This window comes from Pan paniscus, chromosome 14 (assembly GCF_029289425.2).
Source record: "Pan paniscus chromosome 14, NHGRI_mPanPan1-v2.0_pri, whole genome shotgun sequence".
Taxonomy (NCBI): domain Eukaryota; kingdom Metazoa; phylum Chordata; class Mammalia; order Primates; family Hominidae; genus Pan; species Pan paniscus.
The window spans coordinates 113,889,213-113,915,045 of NC_073263.2; the positions used below are offsets into that span (position 1 = coordinate 113,889,213).

A 25,833-nucleotide genomic window follows, 5' to 3' on the forward strand; every position below is an offset into this window, starting at 1 on the left:
CCGAGACAGAGGAAGTCAACCCTAGACTGGCAGGGATAATTCCCTTTACTCTGGGATCTCTGGAGTGTGTGTTCAGGCACGTTCTCGCCCTCGGGAGCCACTGCAGGAACACAGGGCACAAGAACCTGAGAACCCTGCACTAACCAACACTTTACAGTTCCTCCCACACACGCCCATGCTCTCACTTCATGCTCACCCAAGGCTTCTGAGAGAGCAGGGCAGTTATCATCACCCCATTTGACAGAAGGTAAAACCAAGGTCTAGCAAATGACTTGCCCAAGCCACACAGTGAGTCATGAACCAACACAAAGAATGGCCTTCCCCAAGTGCAGCTTCACATGGTCAAAGACATATGCAAGGAAATAGAACAGCACATGTAGAACCAAGACAGAGTACTGAATCAACAGTTGCCAAGGAGAGAACTGGGAATCAGAAATCCCCACGCAGTGCATGAAAATGTATTCGGCAGCAGGAAAGTTCAGCACTCTCTTGAAATCTTGCACCCAGAATGTAAATTCCAGTTCCTAGGATTGGTTCACCTGCCATCTGCCAAGGTCCACACTGTTGGTTCAAGGGAGTCAGAGGGCACCTGACTCTGTTTATACCTTCACTTACCAACGCACATTTCCAAATAGAGCTTGCAAACTGTACTAACATCCCAACCATATATTGTAAAATAAAGCATGGGCCAAAAATGTTTATACCTGTGTAATCAAGAAAACTTTTCCCCATTTTTTTCCATGTTCTTCATTGAAGATGCTGGTATTGATGAGAATTATCAAGCTGGTGATTCTGAGAATTATCATGAATTATTAGAGAACTTACAATTGTCTCCTGGCATTGAGGACAAAATTTCCAATGATGGTAAATGCAACCCAGTAATTACCCCTTCCCAAGTCCAGCTGTAACGGGAGAGGTAGGAGGCAGGCAGACGCAGGCGGAAACATCTCCTTCCCGGAGGATAAACCCTTGGTGGGAGAATGTGCCCACTTCCCCTGGTTGGGCAGATCTCCCAGTCTCTGTCGGGGCTGAGGGACCCCCAGCTTCCTCACCCCCTGCTGTGGGGCCGACCCTGGAAAAAACACAGCCCAGGGAAGCACAGCAGAAATGTCTCATGGGCAGGCAGATGCCAAGACAGGGAGGCAGGTGCTGCCACAATGCCTAGCCCCCTCTCCCAAAGCTTCAGCTAAGTCACTTCTCCTTCACAGGGCAGGTGCAGAGAGAGCCAGAGTGCCCCCAGGGGGGTCCCCCAGAAGTAGGGAAAAGCCTCCCTCCAACAGATGAGTCTGCTGGGAAAAAAATCAGTGTGCAAAGGTTCAGAGGATAAGATACTTGGACCCCATGGAGGGGCAAAATACCTCCTCTTTACCCTGGAGATTCAAAACCAGAAAGGGCACATGTATATACCCAGGTATATGAGTCCATTCTCACACTGCTATAACGAACTACCTGAGGCTGAGTAATTTATAAAGAAAAGAGGCTTAATTTGTTCATGGTTCTGCAGGCTGTGCATGAGGCATGGCTGGGAGCCCTCAGGAAACTTACAGTCATGGCAGAAGACCCTAGAGGAAGCAAGTACATCTTCACATGGAGACAGGAGAGAGAGAGTGAAGGGGGAGGTGCCACACACTTATAACCAGACCTCATGAGAACTCACTATCATGAGAACTCACTATCATGAGAACAGCAAGGAGCAACTCTGCCCCCATGATCCAATCATCTCCCACCAGGTCCCTCCCCTAACACCGGGGATTACATTTAGACATGAGATTTGGTTGGGGACACAGAGCCAAACCATATCACCAGGACACACATGTAGGACATCTGTGGTGTTCCCCACACACAGGACCAGGTCACAGCTCCAGTATCTGATGGTGTGCCAGGAGCCAAGCATTTCTGCAGGAGCCCAGGAATCTGCATCCCAATCCATTACCCTGAACAGTCCCCCCAGTAAGACAGAGTCTGGAGTTGGGAAACATTGAACTCAATTTTTTCAGGACTTAAACAGGAATAAGATTTTATTTAAAATTAATATGAATACCTCCGAATTTGTCTGCCTGGTGGTCAGTGTGGTGTTTGCCAACTGGCGAGTTTCTCTTTCTGCCATTGCTTCTCCATTTATTAATTGGGATTCTGCTTTAAGAAAGAGCTGCCCCTCCTCCCCTGTTTATGTATTCGGTTGCTTATTACTGTCTACATGGGCTACTAGGGATTTACTATAGTCTGTGGGTTATAAAACACTAACACCGTTACTGATTGTGAGCCAATAACTGGATGCTTGCTAAGTTCAATGGCACAGCATTGCTTCCAGGCCCTCTCCACAGAAAGAGCTAGGAAACACTTCTGTGCAAATCACAGATCTGTGCAAATCCTCCTTTCCTGGCCACACTCCTTTCTTCCTACCCCAGTTCTGCAGTCACTATCTTTTGTATGTATCTTTCCATTGTTTGCAATATTTTGCCATCTCAAACACAGCTGCAGTGAGCAGCCTGCAGCACAGGTATTTTCATATTGTCGGGAATTATCTCCAGGGTCAATTCTTAGCATTGGGATGTTGGGTCAAAGGACATGTGGAGGAGTGAATATCTAGTTTTAATAGTCAGATGAGGCCTGGCTCTGTATTCACATATTGAGTTTCCAAAACATATTTTCAAATAAAACTTGAAAATGATATTAGCATCTCAACTTAGCATGTTTAAATAAATAAATGACCAAAGTGCTTATAAGTGTGTAATCAAGGACATTTTCCCCATTTTTTCCATATTTGTCATTAAAGAAGCCAATGCTAATGCAAATCTCCATGACGATCCTTCTGAGAATTATCATGGGCCACAGGTGTCTCCTGGCAGTGAGAAGAGTGTTTCCAGTAAAGGTAAATGTGCCCTGCCCACACTGAGAGCTCTGTGGGAGAAACGGAGGCATGAGTGTGTGAGGTGACTGTCTCCCTCCAGCCTCGCCAGTATGCCTTGTTATGCCATTAGGTTTCCACCAACATCATGGTGAGAAGTGGTATTTCAGTACTGCTTTTGTTTGCAATTGTCTCATTATGAGTGAGTTTAAACATCTCGTATGTTTAAGGGCCATTTTTATACCACTTTTGTAAATGTTGCATTCATTACAATTTCCCATTTTCCTTTAGGTTTTTGGTCTTTTAGCCTCATTTCTCAAAGCTGTTTATATTTTAAGAACAAACATTTAGAGAGAGAGAGAGAAAGATGATAGACAGATAGATGATAGATGGATAATTGTTGGGGTTTGTTAGTTGACTTTTGACTACGTTTATAATTTTTCATGCAAAAAAACGTCAATTTTTGTGTAGCCAAAATTATCAATCTCTGACTGCCTTTAGCTTTTGACTTTCTGAGTTAGAAAGTCTGTCTCCACACTGAGGCTAAAGAAGAATTTGTTTTCCTCCAGTATTTATAGGACTTCATCTGCTACGTTAGCTCTTGGATCCATTTGGAGTTTATCTCTGAGCATGGTGTGAGGTGTTCCTAATTTTATATTTTTACGAATGGCTACACAGTTATCCCTGAACCATTTTTTTAAAAGTCCATCTTTGTCCCATGATTTGCAAAGCCACACGTATTACACACGAAGTTTTTCTGTGTGTGACTGTCCTGTCTGGGCCATGAAGCACATTCCTCTACTAAGGGGCCAGCACCACAGTGTGTTATTCAGTGTATTTTAACCTCTGGGACACACTTCCCTCTTTTAGTTTTTTTAGCTTTTCTTTTTCCATGTTTCCCTGATTATATTTTTGGTAACATGTCTCATTTCCTTTCCTTGAGTTTATGTTTTTATTGGGATTGCTTTACATTTGTAAAGTAATTTAGAAAATAACTGGCAGTTTTACAATGTTGAGTGGATCTATCTAAGAATAAGTAATGTCCTTCTGTTTGTTCAATGTCATTTCCTATCTTTCAGGAATATTTTTAAGTCTTCCTTGTATAGGTGTTATACTGTCATGATAAGCTTATTCCTAAGTATTCAGTCTACTTTCTTGCTATTACAAGCAAGATTTTATCTATCATTGTGTACTTTAACTGGTCTTTTATATGAATGCCTTGATTTCTATAGGTTAATTTTATCCTGCTATCTTACTGAATTATTTTCTTGTTTGAGTTAGCTTTATCATTAATTATCTAGGGTTTTCCAGATCTGCTGTATTAACATCTGTTAAATAGAAACGGTTTTCTTCTTCTTTACCAATTTTTATGCATCTCATTGATATCTCTTGCCTAATTGCATTGACTGATATATCCAGGATAATGTTTAATAGTAGTGGAGTGAGTGGGCATTCTTGCCTTGTTCATGGCCTTCGTAGAAATGCCTATAATGTTTATCCAGTAAGTAGGATTCTGGCTTTGGGACTGAGGCACACACATTTGAACATGTAAGGAAAGCATCCATCAACCATTTTACGTTTTGTCAAAGTCTTTTTTATCATTTTTGGAGCCAATAGTTTTTTTCTTTAGATCTATTAAATATAGTGAATGATATTAATGAGTTTCCTAATACTGAACCAACCTTGCATTTCTAAAATAAATTCCATTTGGTCATGTTGATTATATTCTTAGAATGGTATTAGATTCAACTTGCCAATATTTTATTTCATATTTCTGCATCCAAATATACAAATGACTCTAGTCTATGGTTGGGTTTTTTTTTAAACCTATCTTTATCAGGTTGAAATACTGATGTTACAATAAAAAATTTATAATAAAAATTAGAAATTTTTCTTTCCTTTTTGGTTCTTTAGAGCATCAGAAGCATTTTGTCTTTTAAAATTTATGAGAAATCCCTGTGAAACCACCTCTTCCTGGTGCTTTTTCTGGGGTAGTTCCTTAATAACTTTATTTCTTCTAGGAAAAGTGATTCTTCAGGTTTCTTAATCAATGGGGTCAATTTAGCCATCTATATTTCCCTAGGAAGTTATCTACTTCTTCTTGGTTTTCAAATGTATTTGAATAGAGATCTTTAAATCATCTCCTGATTTTAAAAAAACTTACTTGTTTCCATTGTTATTTCCCCTTTATGATTTCTTGTTTTGTAAATTTATGCTTAATCATTTTCTTCTTGATCAAGTAAGCCAGTGATCTGTCTGGTTTATCGTTTTTTCTGAAATCCAGGGATTTTTTTAATTTCCATTGGTTTTTGGGAAACAGGTGGTGTTTGGTTACATGAATAAGTTCTTTAGGGGTGATTTCTTAGATTTTGGTGCACCCATCATCCGAACAGTACACACTGTACCCAATTTGTAGTCTTTTATCCCTAACTCCCCTCCCACACTTTCCCCCAAGTTCCCAAAGTCCGTTGTGTCATTCTTATGCCTTTGCATCCTGATAGCTTAGCTCCCACTTATGAGTGAGAACATACGATGTTTGGTTTTCCATTACTGAGTTACTGCACTTAGAATAATGGTCTCCAGTTCCATCCAGGTTGCTATGAATGCCATTATTTCATTTCTTTTTATACCTGAGTAGTATTCCATAGCATATATATACCACAATTTCTTTATCCACTCATTCATTTATGGGCATTTGGGCTGATTCCATATTTTTGCAATTGCAAATTGTGCTGTGATAAGCATGTATGTGCAAGTGTCTTTTTCATATAATAACTTCCTTTCCTCTGGGTAGATATGCAGTAGTAGGATTGCTGGATCAAATGGTAGTTCTTCTTTTAGTTCTTTAAGGAATCTGCACACTGTTTTCCACAGTGGTTGTACCACTTTACATTCCCACCAGCAGTGGAGAAGCGTTCCCTTTTCACCACATCCACATCACCATCTATTATTTTTTGATTTTTTGATTATGGCCACTCTTGCAGGAGTGAGGTGGTATAGCATTGTGGTTTTGATTTGTATTTCCCTGATCGTTAGTGATGTTCAGCATTTTTTCAACTGTTCGTTGGCCATTTGTATATATTCTTTTGAGAATTGTCTATTCATGTCCTCAGCCCACTTTTTGATGGGATTGTTTGTTTTTTCTTGCTGATTTTTTCATTGTAGATTCTGGATATTAGTCCTTTATCAAATGTATAGATTGTGAAGATTTTCTCCCACTCTGTGGATTGTCTGTTAACTCTACTGATTATTTCTCTTGCTGTGCAGAAGCTTTTTCATTTCATTAAGTCCCATCTCTTTGTTTTTGTTGTATTTGCATTTGGGTTCTTGCTCATGAAGTCTTTGCCTAAGCAAATGTCTAGAAGGGTTTTTTCCAATGTTATCTTCTAGAATTGTATGGTTTCAGGTCTTAAATTTAAGTCCTTTATCCATCTTGAGTTGATTTTTGTATAAGCTGAGAGACAAGGATCCAGTTTCATTCTTCTACATGTGGCTTGTCAATTATACCAGCACCATTTGTTGAATAGGGTGTCCTTTCTCCACTTTATGTTTTTGTTTGCTTTGTTGAAGATCAGTTGGCTGTAAGGACTTGGCTTTATTTCTGGGTTCTCTATTCTGTTCTTTTGGTCTATGTGCCTATTTTTATACTAGTACCATTCTGTTTGGGTGACTATAGCCTTATAGTATAGTTTAAAGTCAGATAATGTGATGCCTCCAGATTTGTTCTTTTTGCTTAGTCTTGCTTTGGCTATGCAAGCTCTTTTTTCATTCCATATAAATTTTAAGACAAAATCCAGTGTTTTGATATACTAATTAGCTCCATTGTATTCTCTTCTTTTTTTTTTTTTTTTTTTTTTTTTAAGACAGAGTCTCGCTGTGTCACCCAGGCAGGAGTGCAGTGGCGCGATCTTGGCTCACTGCAAGCTCCGCCTCCCGGGTTCATGCCATTCTCCCGCCTCAGCCTCCAGAGCAGCTGGAACTACAGGCATCCGCCAACATGCCCGGCTAATTTTTTGTATTTTTAGTAGAGACGGGGTTTCACTATGTTAGCCAGGATGTATTTTCTTCTTTACCTCATTAATTTCTGCCTTTGTCACTAATATTACCTTCTTTATTTTCTCTTATAGTTCACTTTCTTGCTCTTTTTCTAGTTTTAGACCTGAGTAATTCTTTTATTTTTTTCCTTTTACCAATAAGTGTTTAGTGCTGTGTTTCTTTAAATGTATTTCACAGATTCTCGTGTATAGTGTTTTCATTATTATTTTCCAGAAATTTATCATTTTAGCTTGTATTTCCCTTTTAACCAAAAGTTTTCCAATTCCCAGGTAGCAGGGCATTTTGTCTTTGTTTTTCATAATAATTTCTAGTTTTATTGCCCTGTGATCAGAAAGTACTGTTTGTAATAGTTTTACTTTACAAAATTTGTTCATGGTTACATAAACATACTCAATTTTTGTGAATGTTCCATAAGCACTTGAGAAACAGGTGTATTCTCCAGTGTCAAGATTTAACTGGAATCTGGTGTGTGTTAATAACAACAACCTTTTGATTATGTTGTTTAAGTCTCCTCTTACATTTTACACCTATTCAACCTGTCTTTTGTTAAGAATAGTGTAAAAATTCTCTATTATAAATATTTTTCTGTCTGTGTCTCCTTGCATTTTCTGTAGTTTTTGCTTTATGAGTATGATTCCTGTGTTACTTGGTGCATAGATTTTTATGAATATTATATCTTCATTGTGAATTCCAACTTTTAGCATCGAAAAGATACTTTCTTTGTCATGTTAATGTTTTGAGGATTGGATATTTCTTTCTCTGCCATAAGGACCACTATCTCTCTGCTTTCATATTAAATAATAAGATATATTTTGTCCATTCTTTACTTTTTAGTTTACCATTTAAACTTTTATTTTTATTCATTTGCTTTTTTCTTCAATTTTTTAAATTGTGCTAAAATACCCACAACATAATTTGCCATGGTAACCATTTTTAACTGTACAGTTCCATGATGTTAAACATATTCATAATGCTGTCTAACCATCACCACCATCTGTCTCCAGAATTATTTCTATCACCCCAAATTGAAACTCTGTACCATTAAGGAATAACTCCCCTTTCTGCCTCCCTCCAGGCTCTGGCAGCCACCATTCTACTTTCTGTTTCTATGAATTTGACTAGTCAGGTGCCTCACATAAGTGGAATCACATGGTATTTGTCCTTCTGTGATTGGTTTATTTCACTTAGCATAATGTCTTCAAGGTTCATCCCTGTCTTAGCATGTGTCAGAATTTTCTCTCTTTTTAAGGCCAAGTAATTTGGAAATTACATATCTGATAGAGATTAATATTGAGAATATATTTTAAAAACTCCTAAAACCCAACAACAAATAACTCTATCTAAAAATTAGCAAGGGACTTGAATAGAGACTTTTTTCCAAGAAGATATACATGGCCAATAAGTCCATGAAAAGATGTTCATTATCACCAATCATTAGGGAAATATAAATCAACACTACAATGAGATATTACCTCACAATCATTAGGATGGGTAACATTAATGGATGAGTTAAGCCCATTTACATTATGGATGTGACAGATAATTCATCACAACTCTATCAAAATATTATAAAATTATGTGGATTGTGTTACATTTGCTATGTTTCTTCAGGAGATAAATATTCCTTGTTCTTAGGATATCCAGGAATTGAACTCAGCTCTGCACCAAGAGGACCTAATAGACATCTACAGAACTCTCCACCCCAAATCAACAGAATATACATTCTTCTCAGCACCACATCACACTTATTCCAAAATTGACCACATAGTTGGAAGTAAAGCACTCCTCAGCAAATGTAAAAGAATAGAAATTATAACAAACTGTCTCTCAGACCACAGTGCAATCAAACTAGAACTCAGGATTAAGAAACTCACTCAAAACCACTCAACTACATGGAAACTGAATAGCCTGCTCCTGAATGACTACTGGGTACATAACAAAATGAAGGCAGAAATAAAGATATTCTTTGAAACCAATGAGAACAAAGACAAAACATACCAGAATTTCTGGGACACATTTAAAGCAGTATGTAGAGGGAAATTTATAGCACTAAATGCCCACAAGAGAAAGCAGGAAATATCTAAAATTGACACCCTAACATCACAATTAAAAGAACTAGAGAAGCAAGAGCAAACATATTCAAAAGCTAGCAGAAGGCAAGAAATAACTAAGATCAGAGCAGAACTGAAAGAGATGGAGACACAAAAAACACTTCAAAAAATCAGTGAATCCAGGAGCTGGTTTTTTGAAAAGATCAACAGAATTGATAGACCTCTAGCAAGACTGATAAAGAAGAAAAGAGAGAAGAATCAAACAGACGCAACAAAAAATGGTAAAGGGGATATCACCACCCATCCCACAGAAATACAAACTACCATCAGAGAATACTCTAAACACCTCTACGCAAATAAACTAGAAAATCTAGAAGAAATGGATAAATTCCTGGACGCGTACACCCTCCCAAGACTAAACCAGGAAGAAGTTGAATCCCTGAATACACCAATAACAGGCTCTGAAATTGAGGCAATAATTAATAGCCTACCAAACAAAAAAAGTCCAGGACCAGATGGATTCACAGCCGAATTCTACCAGAGGTACAAGGAGGAGCTGGTACCATTCCTTCTGAAACTATTCCAATCAATAGAAAAAGAGGGAATCCTCCCTAACTCATTTTTATGAGGCCAGCATCATCCTGATACCAAAGCCTGACAGAGACACAACAAAAAAAGGGAATTTTAGACCAATATCCCTGATGAACATTGATGCAAAAATCCTCAATAACATACTGGCAAACCGAATCCAGCAGCACATCAAAAAGCTTATCCACCATGATCAACTGGGCTTTATCCCTGGGATGCAAGGATGGTTCAATGTACGCAAATAAATAAACGTAATCGAGCATATAAACAGAACCAAAGAAAAAACCACATGATTATCTCAATAGATGCAGAGAAGGCCTTCAACAAAATTCAACAGCCTTTCATGCTAAAAACTCTCAATAAATTAGGTACTGATGGGAAGTATCTCAAAATAATAAGAACTATTTATGACAAACCCACAGCCAATATCATGCTGAATGGGCAAAAACTGGAAGCATTCCCTTTGAAAACTGGCACAAGACAGGGATACCCTCTCTCACCACTCCTATTCAACATAGTGTTGGAAATTCCAGCCAGGGCAATCAGGCAGGAGAAAGAAATAAGGTGTATTTGATTAGGAAAAGAGGAAGTCAAATTGTCCCTGTTTGCAGATGACATGATTGTATATTTAGAAAACCCTATCGTCTCAGCCCAAAATCTCCTTAAGCTGATAAGCAACTTCAGCAAAATCTCAGGACACAAAATCAATGTGCGAAAATCACAAGCATTCTTATACACCAGTAACAGACAAACAGAGAGCCAAATCATGAGTGAACTCCCATTCACAATTGCTTCAAAGAGAATAAAATACCTAGGAATCCAACTTACAAGGGATGTGAAGGACCTTTTCAAGGAGAACAACAAACCACTGCTCAACAAAATAGGACACAAACAAATGGAAGAGCATTCCATGCCCATGGATAGGAAGAATAGATATCATGAAAATGGCCATACTGCCCAAGGTAATTTATAGATTCAATGCCACCCCCATCAAGCTACCAATGACTTTTTTCACAGAATTGGAAAAAACTACTTTAAAGTTCATATGGAACCAAAAAAGGGCCTACATTGCCAAGACAATCCTAAGCCAAAAAAACAAAGCTGGAGGCATCACGCTACCTGACTTCAAACTATACTACAAGGCTACAGTAACCAAAACAGCATGATACTGGTACCAAAACAAAGATATAGACCAATGGAACAGAACAGAGCCCTCAGAAATAATACCACACATCTACAACCATCTGATCTTTGACAAACCTGACAAAAACAAGGAATGGGGAAAGGATTCCCTATTTAATAAATGGTGCTGGGAAAACTGACTAGCCATATGTAGAAAGCTGAAACTGGATCCCCTCCTTATACCTTATACAAAAATTAATTCAAGATGGATTAAAGACTTAAATGTTAGACCTAAAATCATAAAAACCCTAGAAGAAAACCTAGGCAATACCATTCAGGACATAGGCATGGGCAAGGACTTCAGGTCTAAAACACCAAAAGCTATAGCAACAAAAGCCAAAATTGACAAATGGGATCTAATTAAACTAAAGAGCTTCTGCACAGCAAAAGAAACTACCATCAGAATGAACAGGCAACCTGCAGAATGGGAGAAAATTTTTGCAATCTACTCATCTGAAAAAGGGCTAATATCCAGAATCTACAAAGAACTCAAACAAATTTACAAGAAAAAAACAAACAACCCCATCAAAAAGTGGGCAAAGGATATGAACAGACACTTCTCAAAAGAAGACATTTATGCAGCCAACAGAAACATGAAAAAATTCTCATCATCACTGGCCATCAGAGAAATGCAAATCAAAACCACAATGAGATACCATCTCACACCAGTTAGAATAGTGATCATTAAAAAGTAAGGAAACAACAGGTGCTGAAGAGGATGTGGAGAAATAGGAACACTTTTACACTGTTGTTGGGACTGTAAACTAGTTCAACCATTGTGGAAGTCAGTGTGGCGATTCCTCAAGGATATAGAACTAGAAATACCATTTGACCCAGCCATCCCATTAGTGGGTATACACCCAAAGGATTGTAAATCATGCTGCTATAAAGATGCATGCACACGTATGTTTATTGTGGCACTATTCACAATAGCAAAGACTTGGAACCAACCCAAATGTCCATCAATGATAGACTGGATTAAGAAAATGTGGCACATATACACCATGGAATACTATGCAGCCATAAAAAGGATGAGTTCATGTCCTTTTTAGGGACATGGATGAAACTGGAAACCATCATTCTCATCAAACTATCACAAGGACAAAAAACCAAACACCACATGTTCTCACTCATAGGTGGGAATTGAACAATGAGAACACTTGGACACAGGAAGGGGAATATCACATGCCGGGGCCTGTGATGGGGTGCAGGGATGGGGGAGGGATAGCATTAGGAGATATACCTAATGTAAATGACGAATTAATGGGTGCAGCACACCAACATGACGCATGTGTACATATGTAACAAACCTGCATATTGTGCACATGTACCCTAGAACTTAAAGTACAATTAAAAATATATATATATTTCTTGTTGTTTAAATTATAAAAGTTGTTTGTTGTTGGGTTTTAGGAGTTTTTATATATTCTGAATATTAATCTCTAATCAGATATATAATTTGCAAATTACTTGGCCTTAAAAAGAAATAAAATTCTGACACATAGTAAAACAGTGATGACCCTTGCAGATATTATGCTAAGTGAAATAAACCAATCACAGAAGGACAAATACTGTGTGATTCCACTTATATGACGCACCTGAGTAGTCCAATTCAGACTATTAAAAAAATAGTGAGTACTGGGGAGGATGCAGAGAAATTGGAATTCTTGTGCACTGTTGGTGGGAATGTAAAATGGTGCAGCCACTGCAGAAGACAGTATGGTGGTGCCTCAAAAAAATAAAAAATAGAATTACTGTATGACCCAGCAATTACACTTCTGGGTATACACCCAAAATAACTGAAAGCAGGGTTTTGAAGAGGCATTTATACCCCTGTGTTCATAGCATTATTCACAATAGCAAAAACATAGAAGCAATCCAGTGCCCACTGACGAATACATGGATAAGCAAAATGTTGTCCGTCCATTTCTTTATTTTTAACCACTCAACATCACTTAAGTATACAGCATATACTTGGATCTTACTTTCTCAGGAAAACTAAAAAAAATAATTAATGGATGAGTTAAGCTCATTTACATTATCAGTGTGACTGATAATTCATCACGACCCTGTCAAAATATCATAAAATTATGTAGATTGTGTTACATTTGCTATGTTTTTTTTAGGAAGTAAATATTCCTGTTCTTTAAATTATAAAAAAAAAATTTTGGGTATTTAAGAAAGTTTATATTTTTGTTCTACTAAACACCTTTGTACTTACAACTTTTTAAATGTCCCTAATTCCCTTTTTTCTTATTACACCACATACTATCTGGTTTTTCAGTTTTTAATTCATATATAATAGTTGCACATATTTACAGGGCACATTTAACATTGTGCTATATGCATACAATGTGTAATGATCAAATCTGGGTAACTGAGATGTCCACCACCTCAATCATTTATCATTTCTTTGGGTTGAGAACATTCCACATCTTCTCTTCTAGTACTTTTGAAATATACAATAACATATTGTTAACTGTAATCACCCTACCGTGCTGCCAAATGCTAGAACTTATTCCTTCTATCTAACTGTATTTTTGTTCCCATTAACCAATCTCTCTCTATTTCCTTCTCCCCTTTTACCTTCCCAGCCTCTGGTAACCACCATTGCACTCTCTACCTCCATGAGATCAATTTTTTTAGCTCCAACATATGAGTGAGAGCATATGATATTAGGCTCTGTGTGCCTTTCACTTGACCTAATGTCCTTCAGTTCCACCTGTGTTGCTGCAATTGACAGGATTTTGTTTTTTTATGACTGAATAGTATTCCATTAGTATTCCATGTGTATGTGTGCCATATTTTCTTTATTCGTTTATCCACTGATGGACACTTACGTTGATACCATGTTTGGTCTATTGTAAACAGAACTGCAATGGCCATGGGAGTGTAGAGATTTCTTTGATGTACTGATTTGCTTTCTTTTAGACATATACCCATCACATCAGTGGGCTTCCTAGATCATATGGTAGTTCTGTTTTTAGTTGTTGTTTGAGGAACCTCTACACTGTTTTCCATAGTGGCTGAACTAGTTTACACTCCCACCAACAATGTACAAGGATTCCCCCTTGTTCCCCATCCTTGCCAGCATCTGACATTTCCTGTGTTTTTGAAAAGTTATTTTAACTGGGATGAGATGGTATCTCATTGTGGTTTTGATTTGCATTTCCCTGGTGATTAATGCTTTTCACATACCTGTTGGCCACTTGTATGGCTTCTTTTGAGAATGTCAGTTCAGATCTTTTGCCCATTTTTAAATTAGTTTTTTTGTTTTTTGTTTTTTGTTTTTGCTACAGAGTTGTTTGAGTTCCTTATATATTCTGATATTCTGGTAATTGATTTCTTGTCAGATGGATAGTTTGCAAATATTTTCTCCCATTCTTTGTCTCTTCACCTTATTGATTGTTTCATTAGTTGTGTAGGAGCTTTTTAGCTTGATATAATCCTAATTGTCTATTTTTGCTTTTGTTGCCTGTGCTTTTAAGGTCTTACTCAAAAAATATTTGCCCAGACAGATGTTCTAAAGTGGTTTTCTAATGTTTACTTCTAATGTTTTCATAGTTTCAGGTCTTACATTGAAGTTTTTAACCCATTTTGAGTTGATTTTTGTATATGGGTGAGAGATAGGGGTCAAGTTTCATTCTTCTGCATATGAATGTCCAGTTTTCCCAGAACCATTTATAAAGGAGACTATCCTTTTTCAAATGTATGTTCTTAGTGCCTTTGTTGAAAATGAATTGGCTGTAAATGCATAGATTTATTTCTAGATTCCCTATTCTGTCTCCTTGGTCTATGTGTTTGTTTTTAGTGTATTTATTACAGATTTTTGCTTTGTGGTTACTAGGAAACCTAAAAAACACATCCTATAACAAGTTATTTTAAACTGATAACAAATTAACTTTGATCACAAAGAAAAGAAAATAAACAAGCAAAGAACAAACTAAAAATCCCTACACTTTAACTCATTTCCTCCTGCATTTTCACGTTTTGTTGTCTCAATTTGTCTTTTTATATTGCCTATCTCTTTAAAAATTTTTTTTTAATAGATTTGCCTTTTCATCTTTATACTAAAGATATGAGTGGTTTGCACACCACAATTGCAGTGTTAGAGTGCTCTGAATTTTCCTGTCTGCTGATTTTTACCATTGAGTTTCATACCTTCAGATAATTGCTTGTTGCACATTAGCACCCTTTTCTTTCAGATTGAAGACTTCTTTTCAGCCTTTCTTGTAAGACAGGTCTGGTGGACGTGAATTCTCTCGGCTTTTGTTTGTCTGGGAAAGTATTTCTTTTTCAGGTTTGAAGGATAGCTTTGCTGAGTAGAGCATTCTTGGTTGGAAGAGTTGTTTTTTTTTTCCTTTAGCACTTTAAATATGTCATCCAACTCCCTCCTGGCCTATAAAGTTTCCACTGAGAAGTCTGCTGCCAGATGTATCAGAGCTTCTTTAGATGTTATTTGATTATTTTATCTTGCTTCTTTTATAATCCTTTCTTTGTCCTTTACATTTGAGAGCTTGATTATTCGATAAATTGGGGTAGTTTTACTTGGGTTGAATATTTCTGGTGATCTTTGATCTTCTTGTACTTCAGTATTCCTATATTTCTCTAGGTTTGGAAAGGTCTCTGTAATTACTTCTTTGAATAAACTTTATACACCTATCTTTTTCTCTACTCCTTAAGGCCATGACTCCATAGATTTGCCCTTTCTTGATTTCATAAGTGTTCTGCATTGCTTTTTATTTTCCCCTCTGACTGTATATTTTTAAATGGCCTAAGTATTAGTCCCTTTTGTGTTGCCATAATGGGATACCTGAGGCTGGGTAATTTATAAAGAAAAGAGGTTTATTTGGCTCACAGTTATGCAGGCTGTACAGGAAGCATGGTGCCAGCATCTGCCTCTGGTTGGGGCCTCAGGGAACTTTTCCTCATGGCAGAAGGCAAGGGGAACCAGTGTGTTGTGTGATCAGAGAGGGAGCAAGAGGGAGTGATGGGAGGAGTTCCATGCTCTTGAACAACCAGCTCCTGTGTGAACCAAAAGATCAAGAACTCATTACTGAGGGGAAGGCACCAAGCTGTTTATGAGGGATCCACCCTCATGACCCAAACACCTCCCAGTAGGCCCCACGTCCAACACTGGGGATCACATTTCAACATGAGATTTGGAAGGGACAAACATTCAAACTATATCAGCCTGTATTCAAGCCTGATTCTCCTGCCTGATCAATTCTGCTGTTGAGACACTCTGATTAATTTTTCAGTTTTTAATTATGTTTTTCAGCCCCAGGATTTCTGTTTGTTTATTATTGTTATTATTGTTATTATTTCAATCTTTCATTAAATTAATCTGATAAGTTTCTGAATGGCTTTTCTGTGTCTTTTTTTTTTTTTTTTTTTTTTGAGATGTGGTCTCATTCTGTCACTCAGGCTGTAGTGCAATGGCGTGATCTCAGCTCACTGCAACCTCTGCCTCCCAGATTCAAGCAGTTCTCCTGCCTCAGCCTCCCAAGTATCTGGGATTACAGGCACATGCCACCATGCCCAGATAATTTTTGTATTTTTAGTGGAAATGGGGTTTCACCATGTTGGCCAGGCTGGTCTCGAACTCCTGACGTCAAGTGATCTGCCCGTTCTTGGCTTCCCAAAGTGCTGGGATTACAGGTGTGAGCCACCGTGCCCAACCTTTTCTGTGTCTTATTGAAGTTTTCCTCAAAATAGCTATATTTTTGTAGAATTCTCAGTCTTAAAGTCACACATCTTCATATCTCTAGGGTTGGCTAATGGTGCCTTATTTCATCTATTTCACGGAGTCATATTTTTCTGAATGTTCTTAATGCTTCTGAATGTTCACTGGTGCCTGGGCATTGAAAGTTAGATATTTATTCCAGTCATCACATGGGCTTTGTTTCTACCCATCCTTCAGAGGACCTTTCATTGATTCAAAGGAGACTGACTGCCTGTTGAGTCCCTAAGCCTGTGGTCACTGCAGCCACTTTTGCACTACAGAGCATCCGAAGTCCATTTACACTGCAAATCCCTTGCAACCTCCTAGATACCCAGCTCTGATGCAGTTGGGGAAAATCAGGGAGAATCCTCTGGGCTCCCAAAGTCCCTCACTCACTTCCCTCCGTTTCCCCATAGCAGACGGAATCTCTCTCCACACTGAGCTGCCTGGAGTTGGAAGAGGAGTGATACAGGCACTCTCATGGCTGCCACAGCTGGCACCAATGCCGGGTCTCACCCAAAGTCCCACAGCTGCCCAGACAAGCACAGTACCAGAGCTCATCCAAGGTCTGCAGCTGCTACTGCCTAACTGCCATTGATGTTTATTCCAGGCTCAAGGTCACTTTCGTCAGCCAGTGGTGAAGCCAGCCAGGACTCAGGACCATCATACCAAGCTGGTATTATGGTCTTCCAGCCTGGGGTCGGCCTAGAAATCTTGTCTGGAAGTAATAGCCTGGAATCAGGAGCTTCAGGGTTCTTCCCAGTGTGGTTTTGCTGTGGCAGGGTTTGTGCTAGGTTCCAATGCAAAGGCCCCTGTACTCTTTTCTCTCCTTCTCCCCAGAAGGAGTCTCACTCTAAGCTACAGTGCCTGGAGTTGAGAGAGTTGTGATGTGGGCACTTCTATGGCCCCCGCATCTGGTGTTAAATTGGGTTGCATCCCAAGCCTTCTGCCTCCCAGACCAGTGCAGCACCACAGGGTTCCCCCAAGGACTGTGGTCACTATAGCCCTGCTGACACTGAAATTTATTTGGGACCTATGGCCACTTTAGGTAATCAGCAGTGAAGCAGGGCAGGACTCAGGTTCATCCTGCAGGGCAGCGATTCTCCTCTGGCCTGGGGTGGGTCTAAATGCTCCCTCTGTGGGCACTGGCCTGGAATCAAGGACCACGGAATTCTGCCAGGTGCTGTGTTCCACTGTGGTGAGGCCAGCATTGAGCTCCAATGCAAGGTCCCACACTCACTTCCCTCCCTCTCTGAAGCACACAGATTCTCTCTCTGCACTGTGCTGCTTGGTGTTGGGGCAGGGTGGTGTAGGCAATACTACACTGTCCTTCCTACCTTCTTCAATGTGTCTTTTCCTGTTATTATGCTAAAACTAGGTACTATGATCACTCATCTGATTTTCCAGTTCTTGTGAAGGTGACTTCTTGAATGCATAGTTGTTCAATTTTATGTTCCTACAGGGGTCAATCACTGGAGGGTAATATTTAGCTATCTTGCTCCACTTTCTGGATTGTCAGTTGTTGTTGTTGTTGTTGTTGTTGTTGTTGTTGTTGTTGTTACAGACTGTCACTGTCACCTGGGCTGGAGTGCAGTGGCATGATCTCAGCTCACTGCAACCTATACCTCCTGGGTTCAGGAGATTCCCCTGCCTCAGCCTCCCAAGTAGCTGGGATTATAGGCACCTGCCACCATGCCTGGCTAATTTTTGTGTTTTTAGTAGAGAATGGGTTTCACCATGTTGGCCAGGCTGGTCTCAAACTCCTGACATCAAGGGATCCACCCACCTTGGCCTCTCAAAGTGCTGGGATTACAGGCGTGAGCCACCATGCCCAGCCCCTGCTTTGTCAGTTTTTAATGGTGTACTTGAACTATCAATCATTGCCTAATTGATTCAATTAGGCATCAACATCAATGAGTTTCTATTTTCCTCTTCATCTCCCTTATCACCTCCCATAGTTTAGTTTTATCACCTCTATTTTGTCAATACATATAGCATTTGCATATTAGTTTTCCAATCTCACCTATGTTTCAGTCACTTACATATATGATTATGAGTTGTGTGTGTGTGTGTGTGTGTGTGTGTGTGTGTGTGTGTGTGTGTATCCACCTTCACCATCACCGTTCTTGTTGAAGTTGTCCAGTTATCTTTTGGTTTGATGAAGCTCATCCTGTAGCCGATTACTGAAGAATGTGCTATGGACACACAAATCTTTAGACTCTTGTATGTTTAAGTTGATGTTTGATGGACACTTAGATGGATATAAAATCCTTGGTTTATACTTTTTTTTCATTAAGTAGATAGAGAATGCTGCTTCATTGTTGCCTTGCTTTTTTGGTTGTTTTATCTTTGAAATCTAATGTTTTTACTGGGATACATCTTGGTATTAATTTTCCCAGATACAAAATGGATCCTTTCAAAATTAGACTCACCTATTATTTTTCTATAAAGTTATCTTAATTATAACTTCAAATATTCATTCTATTCCATAGTTAATGCTGCTGTTGTTTTCTTCAATTACACCAATTATACAGATGTTATTTCTTCTTTGCCTGCCTGTATTATATTTTCCTATTATTTCCTCATTGATGTTTTTTACTTATTTCTTTATCTCATTACATTTTCTTGTTTTTCTGACTTACTTTTCTACCTTTTATTACGTTTCCATTTAAGTTATATCAGTATTGAAAAATACTGATCCTTTAGTGAATATTTTGATTGCTTTGATATAAGAAAAATAAGTGTATCCTCTGATATTTTTGGTTCTTTTTAATCTTACAGGACCATACATGTTCCCCTTTTGCTACTTTTGTCCTTTGTCATTCAATTTCTAAAAGGAGCCTACTCCTTATTTTTTGTCTTTTCTCTTTCCCAGGTGTTATATATTTTGAAGACTGACACATAAAATTCACATGTGCTTTTTAAGTTCTTTCTCTGTAGCCCTTTCTCTGATCTACCCAGGACCCATATTTAGTATTTTCAGTCTTACAGTGGAGTTGCTTATTCTGATAGTGTTTTCAGATCAATATTAGGCTTTTTCTAGCTCGCTTTTCTCACTGTTTTATCTCAACCTGCCATTGCTCATCAATAAATGTTGCATGGAGTGAATGTAGGGCAGGAACAGAGATTCTTCACTATAACTTTTAAATTTTTATTCTTTATTTTTTACTTACTGTTATTTTGATATTTGAGTATTTTATAGTTAGGTTATGCCTGAGTGTATAGTTTTGTGTAATCTTATTTTTCTTTCCTGTTTTTCTGTGTCATTTTTTGAGGAAATATTGGGAGACACAGGCCTAGGCAGCTGCCATAGTCCTTAGTCACATGGAAATCAAATCAAAGGACTTAGAAGATTCAATTTACTTATTTGTGTTTGCCAATGTTGAAAACTATATAAGTTGAAAATCTTTAGAAATTCTAGATAAAACATAATAAACATTTTTAAATGTCTATTATGATCTGACAGCAAAGTAAAGGAAATCTTCAGGGCTAGAAAACCAAGAGAGAATTAAAATCCAGAGCAGTAAGTTACAGATCTAATTGCAGAACAATCCTCAACTGTAATTTTCCCTTATGAAACATAGAAATTTGGCTGTTAGAGTTTATTTGCAGAAGATGAGGCCTAGGGAAGAAAAGTGTTGCAAATGACATCCCTGAATAATGCTACGACTGCTAACAAGACTACACCCTCAGTAAAAGGATAGTGTAGATAAAAAACCATCTACCATCACAGGGAAATGGAAATATGTCTGTGTAAGCCTGTACCACATGGGGACTTCAAGTTCTGTGTATTCTGGAATAGCTAATCTGTGAAACCAGCATGATAGGAAGTCTCATCTGGTGACACTTTGGGTCAGAGGGCACTTGGCAGAAGCAAATACAAACTTGATGTAAAGAATGATTCCCTTAACTTGGGCTACACAGGATTTTCACAGACAATAGCTCTGCCAAAGGTGAGCTTATAATTCAAAACACAAACTTATGGGAAGCAATATGCCATGGATAATAAGCAGCAGGCAAAATAATAGCATTACTAGACTTCAAGAATTTCAGATAATTGAACAATCTGATAGAGCATTTGACATAAGTACATTTCAGGTTCTTTACCTCCACTTAGAATGCTGTAAAAAAAATGTTACTGTCTAGCCAGGTGCAGTGGTGGGTGCCTGTAATTCCAGCTACTTGGGAGGCTGAGGCAGGAGAATCACTTGAACCCAGGAGGCAGAGGTTGCAGTGAACTGAGATCATGCACTGCACTCCAGCCTGGGAGACAAGAGTGAGACTCCATTTTAAAAAAAAAAAAACAAAACAATGCTACGCTACTCTCACCCTAATAATAAAAAGTGGGATCATCTACAAAACCATGGCTTTCCTTGAGCCCATAAGAACATTCCAGTAGCAGGGTAAAGTAGGCAGAATTCAAAAAAGAGGCAAGCCTACCAAACAGAGCTGGAACACATGAGCTTTCTCATTTTTAGCCAAGCAGGAGAAAAACAGGTCACCACCATACAAGTGGGTAAGAAGTAACCACTGAATTTTTTAATAGCCAAGTGTGGGATATAATATGCATTTGAAAAATCCAGAGGCCCCAGGCACAAGGGGGCTTGCACTCACAAGGTCTTCTCCATAGGTCTCTGTAAGATGCTCACAGGAAGGACTGGGGCACAGCAGGGCCACAGAGGCATGTAGGGAATGATCACCCACAGCTGGGGACAGACAGGTGACCCCTCCCACTTTCTCAGTAGCTCTGAAGCTATAAAAGCCTCTTGCGGAGGGACAGCAAAGCCTCTTATTCCCAAAGCACAAGCAAAGATCTATGACTTCTGGGGATAGGAGTAAAAGCAAAACTTTTCTGCCTCTAGAAGAAAGATGTTAAACTACCTTGGGGCCAGGATCCTTCACCATTACTAACAGAGAGCTGTTACCACAGGAAGAGACAAGAAATACCACCCAAGACCAACCACTGTAAAAGGCAAAGTTTGGCTACTGAAAGAAGTGACATGGGTGCTGATCAAACAACACAGATTGCCTGAGAGTGAGGCTGGATAAGGACAAGTGAGAAATCCCCTGCCCATCACAGGCCTAGCAGGGAGTAACCAGTGAAGGGAGTATATCCCCTGAGGGAAGGGAAGAACTGAGAAAGAAACCCGCTCTGCCGTGCAGGTGTTCAGGGAAGGCTGAAGGCTAAAGGGAAATAGACACACTACGAAAGTCTCTGGCCCCCTAGCTCCTACTGTGAACACAAGGCAACAGCAGCACACTTCTGGAGGACTTTGATTCTTCAGTGCCTTGAAGATGTCAATAGCCACAACTGATTCCAAGCCAGACCTACCTCTGACAAAACTGGCTCAACCCCCATGCTAATGGCATGACGAAAGAAGAGGTGTGCCCATTTTAAGGCATAATACGGTTTACGTCAATCTCTACTGTGCTTCATACATGATGTCTGACATTCAATAAAAAATTACAATACACAAAAGGAAGCAAGAAAAATACCCATTATAAAGTAATAAACAACAGAACCAGACACAGAGATGTCCCAGATGTTGGAACTATCAGACAATGATAACTATGATTACTATGTTAAATAATCTAGTGGAAAATATGTATTAAAAGATGAGGAATTTCAGCAGAGATATGGAAATTATAAGAAGAGTCAAATGGAAATACTAGAAATAAAATACATAATTTCTTAAATTAAGAATTTCTTCCAAGAGCTCATCAGTAGACAGTGCACAGCTAGGAAAAAAAGTTAGCTATCTTGAAAATAGGTCAATAGAAATAAAAACTGAAACATAAAGGGAAAAAAAGAATGAAAAAACACCATATTACCAAAGAGTTATGGGTAAATACCTCATTTCCTCACATACATATCATTGAAATCACAGAAAGATAAAGAGACGAGAGAGAGCAATATAGAGGGAGAAATCATGGCTGAAAATGCCCAAAAGTAATAAAAGTTATCAAACTACAGATCCAAGTATCTCAGAGAACACCAAGCAGGATACGTTTAAACACAGAGACACACACACACTGTAGGCATATCATATTTAAGTTGAAATTTTAAAAAGAGAGTATATTGAAGGCAGCTAGAAGGGAGAAAAGAAACACTTTACATAGAAAAAAACCAAGATAGGAATTACAGCAAACTTCATATCAGAAACTATATAATCTAGAGGACAGTGGAATAACATCTTTAAATGACTGAAAGAAAAAATTGCCATCCCAGAATTCTATTCTCAGAGAAAATATCTTTTACATATGAAGACAAAAATAAGGATTATTTCAGACAAAGATAACACATCATTAGCAGATCTGCAAAGTTAGAAATGTTAAATGGCATTCTCCAGGCCAAAATGTGGATTGTACAAAGAAATAAAAAGTACCAGAAATAGTAAAAATGAAGTAAATATGAAAGACATTTTGGTACTGTTAGTTGAGATCACTTGAAATACAATTGAATCTCCAAAGGGAAAAGAAAGAAAGAAACATGCAAAAAAAAAAAATGTATGTCAACAAAGCAAAAAGGAGGGCAACTGGAGGTATGCCATTTAAAGGTTCTCACACTTTACATGAGGTGATAAATTACTATTTAAAGTTAGACTGCAATAAGTTAAAGATACATATTTGTAAAGCCTAGATCCAACACTAAAAATATTTAAGGTGTGAATAACAAATCAATAGAGGAAGTAAAATGAATATTTAAAAATACCCAATTAATTCAAAGAAGACAAGGGGAAAAAGAAATAAAGAACAGATAAGGCAAATAGAAAACAGCTAGCAAGTTGGCAGTTTTTAATCCAAAAACATCAATAATTACCTTAAGTCTAAATGTTTTACACCAGGGGTTGTCAAACTATAGGCCAAGGGCCAAATATAAATATAGGAATATAAATCATTCTATTATAAAGACACATGCGTGTGTCTGTTCATTGCAGCACTACTCACAATAATAAAGACATGAAATCACCCTAAATGCCAATCATTGAGAGACTGGATAAAGAAAATGTGGTGCATATACACCATGGAATACTATACAGCCATTAAAAAGAATGAAATTATGTCCTTTGCAGGGACATGGATGGAGCTGGAGGCTATAATTTTTAGCAAACTAACACTGGAACAGAAAACCAAATACCGCATGTTCTGACTTATAAGTGGAAGCTAAATGATGAGAACACATGGACACATAGAGGGGAACAAAAGTCACTGGGGCCTACTTGAGAGTGGAGAATGGGAGGAGGGAGAGGATGAGGAAAAATAACTAATAGGGACTAGGCTTAATTGCTGGATGATGAAATAATCTGTACAACAAACCTGGTGACACACTTTAAAACTTGGAGAAAATAAATGTTTTTCTAGAAAACTTTAGAAAAAAAAGAAGAAAGAAGAAAATTGAAGTGGCTATGTTACTATCAGACAAAGTTGACTTCAAAACAACATTATCAAAGATAAAAGGAAAACTAGATCATTTTAGAAGGGTCAGTTTCTTAGGAAAACACACAATAAACTCAAATATCTATGCACTATCCACCACAGAGCTTCAAAACAAGTATGAAGCCAACCTTGATAGAAATGAAAGTAAAAGCAGACAAATCTATAGTTATATTTGGAAACTTTAGCACTCTTTTTCAGTAATTGATAAAAGAAATAGACAGAATAAGGACGTAAAAGGCCAAAACAACATTTTTAGCCAAATTACTCAAATTGACCTTTTATAGAACACAATCCACCCAGCAACAGAAGAATGCATATCTTTACAAATGCTCTTGGAACATTCACCAACATCCACCATCTTTTTGACCACAAAACAAACTTCAACAAGTCTAAAATAATTAAAATCATGCAAAGTATGTTATCTGCACACAACAGAAATAAACCAGAAATCAATAATAGAAAATGATGTGGGGAAATCCTCCAAATATTTGCAAATTATGCAACACACTTCTCAATAACCCAATGCACAAAGAAGTCACAAGGGAAATTCAAAAATGTTTAACCCTTTTCCCATTTAGAAAAATGAAGTGCATCTCACTGCCAGTGCTCATTTGCTTTTTACATAAACATGCTCTTTAAGGCAGAAGCAAATCTGACTGATTTTCAGTGTGAAAATAAAATAGAAAAAGTGTTCTTGGAGTTAAGCAGAACTAACATCAGAATTTTCTGAATCATCAGAATTGTCTATTTCAGAAAAATCAGATTCATTGAACAAATCTTTGGCCAGCAACTGTTTGAGAACAATGTTAACATTACACATAGGAATGCTACATTTTCTAGGATTTTACATTTTCAGCAACTGAGAATTACTATATTTTGTAAATAAAAATACCTCTACTAAAAACAGAATGCTATAAATAGAATGATGGCTTTTGTTTCCAAAGTCGATATACTCAAGCGATTCAAAAATTAAAAGTGAGATATTTCATGGTAAAGGTATCTTGGGGTAAATGCTGCTGCCACACGTACCATTGGCAAGTATTCTCGGGGCAAATGGGAAAGGGTTAATTAAATGAAAAGGAAAACACAACATGTCAGAAGTTGTGGGATGCAACTGAAGCAGTGCTCAAATGGAAATTTATAGCATTAAATGCTTATGCTAAAATAAACATGCTTAAAATTATTCATGGCATAGAAATGGAATTGAGAACAGAAAATATCAAGACACTGTGAAAAACAGGCAAAGTTGTCCAATACCAAAAAAGAACTAGGAGAAACGGAAACAAAAAAGTCATTAAAATTCAAGATGAAGTGATGAGTGGAACAGCAGATCTGTCATAATTGAAAAAAAAGTAAATTGGAAGGTGAACCTGAGACATTACACAAGTTTAGCATAAAGAGCTATAAAACCAGAGACCAGGAAACATAAAAGGTAAGAACCAACATCCCACAGGAGGGAATGGAGAGTGAGCAAGGGGCAGTGTTTGAAGGAATGATTATCAAGGTTATCCCCATATCAGTGAAGAACATAATCCTCAGATTCAGGAATCACAGTATGTTCTAAAGGAAGAGAAATAGAAATGAAATTAGACATATCACTTGTAGAGCTGCAGAACTCCAAAATCCAAGAGACGATCTGGCAATCAACCTGAAACAAGTTAAGATTTCTAAAACAGAACGATTAGACTGTAAACGGTTATTTCCACAGAAAACAATAGAAGTCAAAAGACAGCAAATCATATCTTCAAAAGATTTTTTTAAAAGCATGGCTATCAATGTAGAATTCCATACCCAGCTGAAGTATCTGCCAGTGAGAGCAAAATAGACTTTGCTGGAAAAGGCCAAGCATTTCACATTGAGAGAACTTCGTTTTAAAGAAAACGTCATGAAGCATTTGAGGCAGGAGAAGCAAGATGCAGGAGGCAGGGGTGAACAAAAGCCTGATA

The 25,833-nt window shown here is 38.0% G+C and overlaps 1 protein-coding gene across 3 annotated transcripts in view; it reads left to right on the forward strand.

Moving 5' to 3' along the window:
- Positions 1-25,833, forward strand: part of SPACA7 (sperm acrosome associated 7) — a 58,479-nt gene that overhangs the window by 21,904 nt on the left and 10,742 nt on the right. For all 3 annotated transcript variants that reach the window (XM_003832095.5, XM_057299618.1, XM_057299619.1), the window contains exons 4-5: positions 757-864; positions 2,777-2,872. In XM_003832095.5, coding sequence (XP_003832143.3) covers positions 757-864; positions 2,777-2,872 — 204 coding nt within the window. The remainder of the gene's footprint in view (positions 1-756; positions 865-2,776; positions 2,873-25,833) is intronic.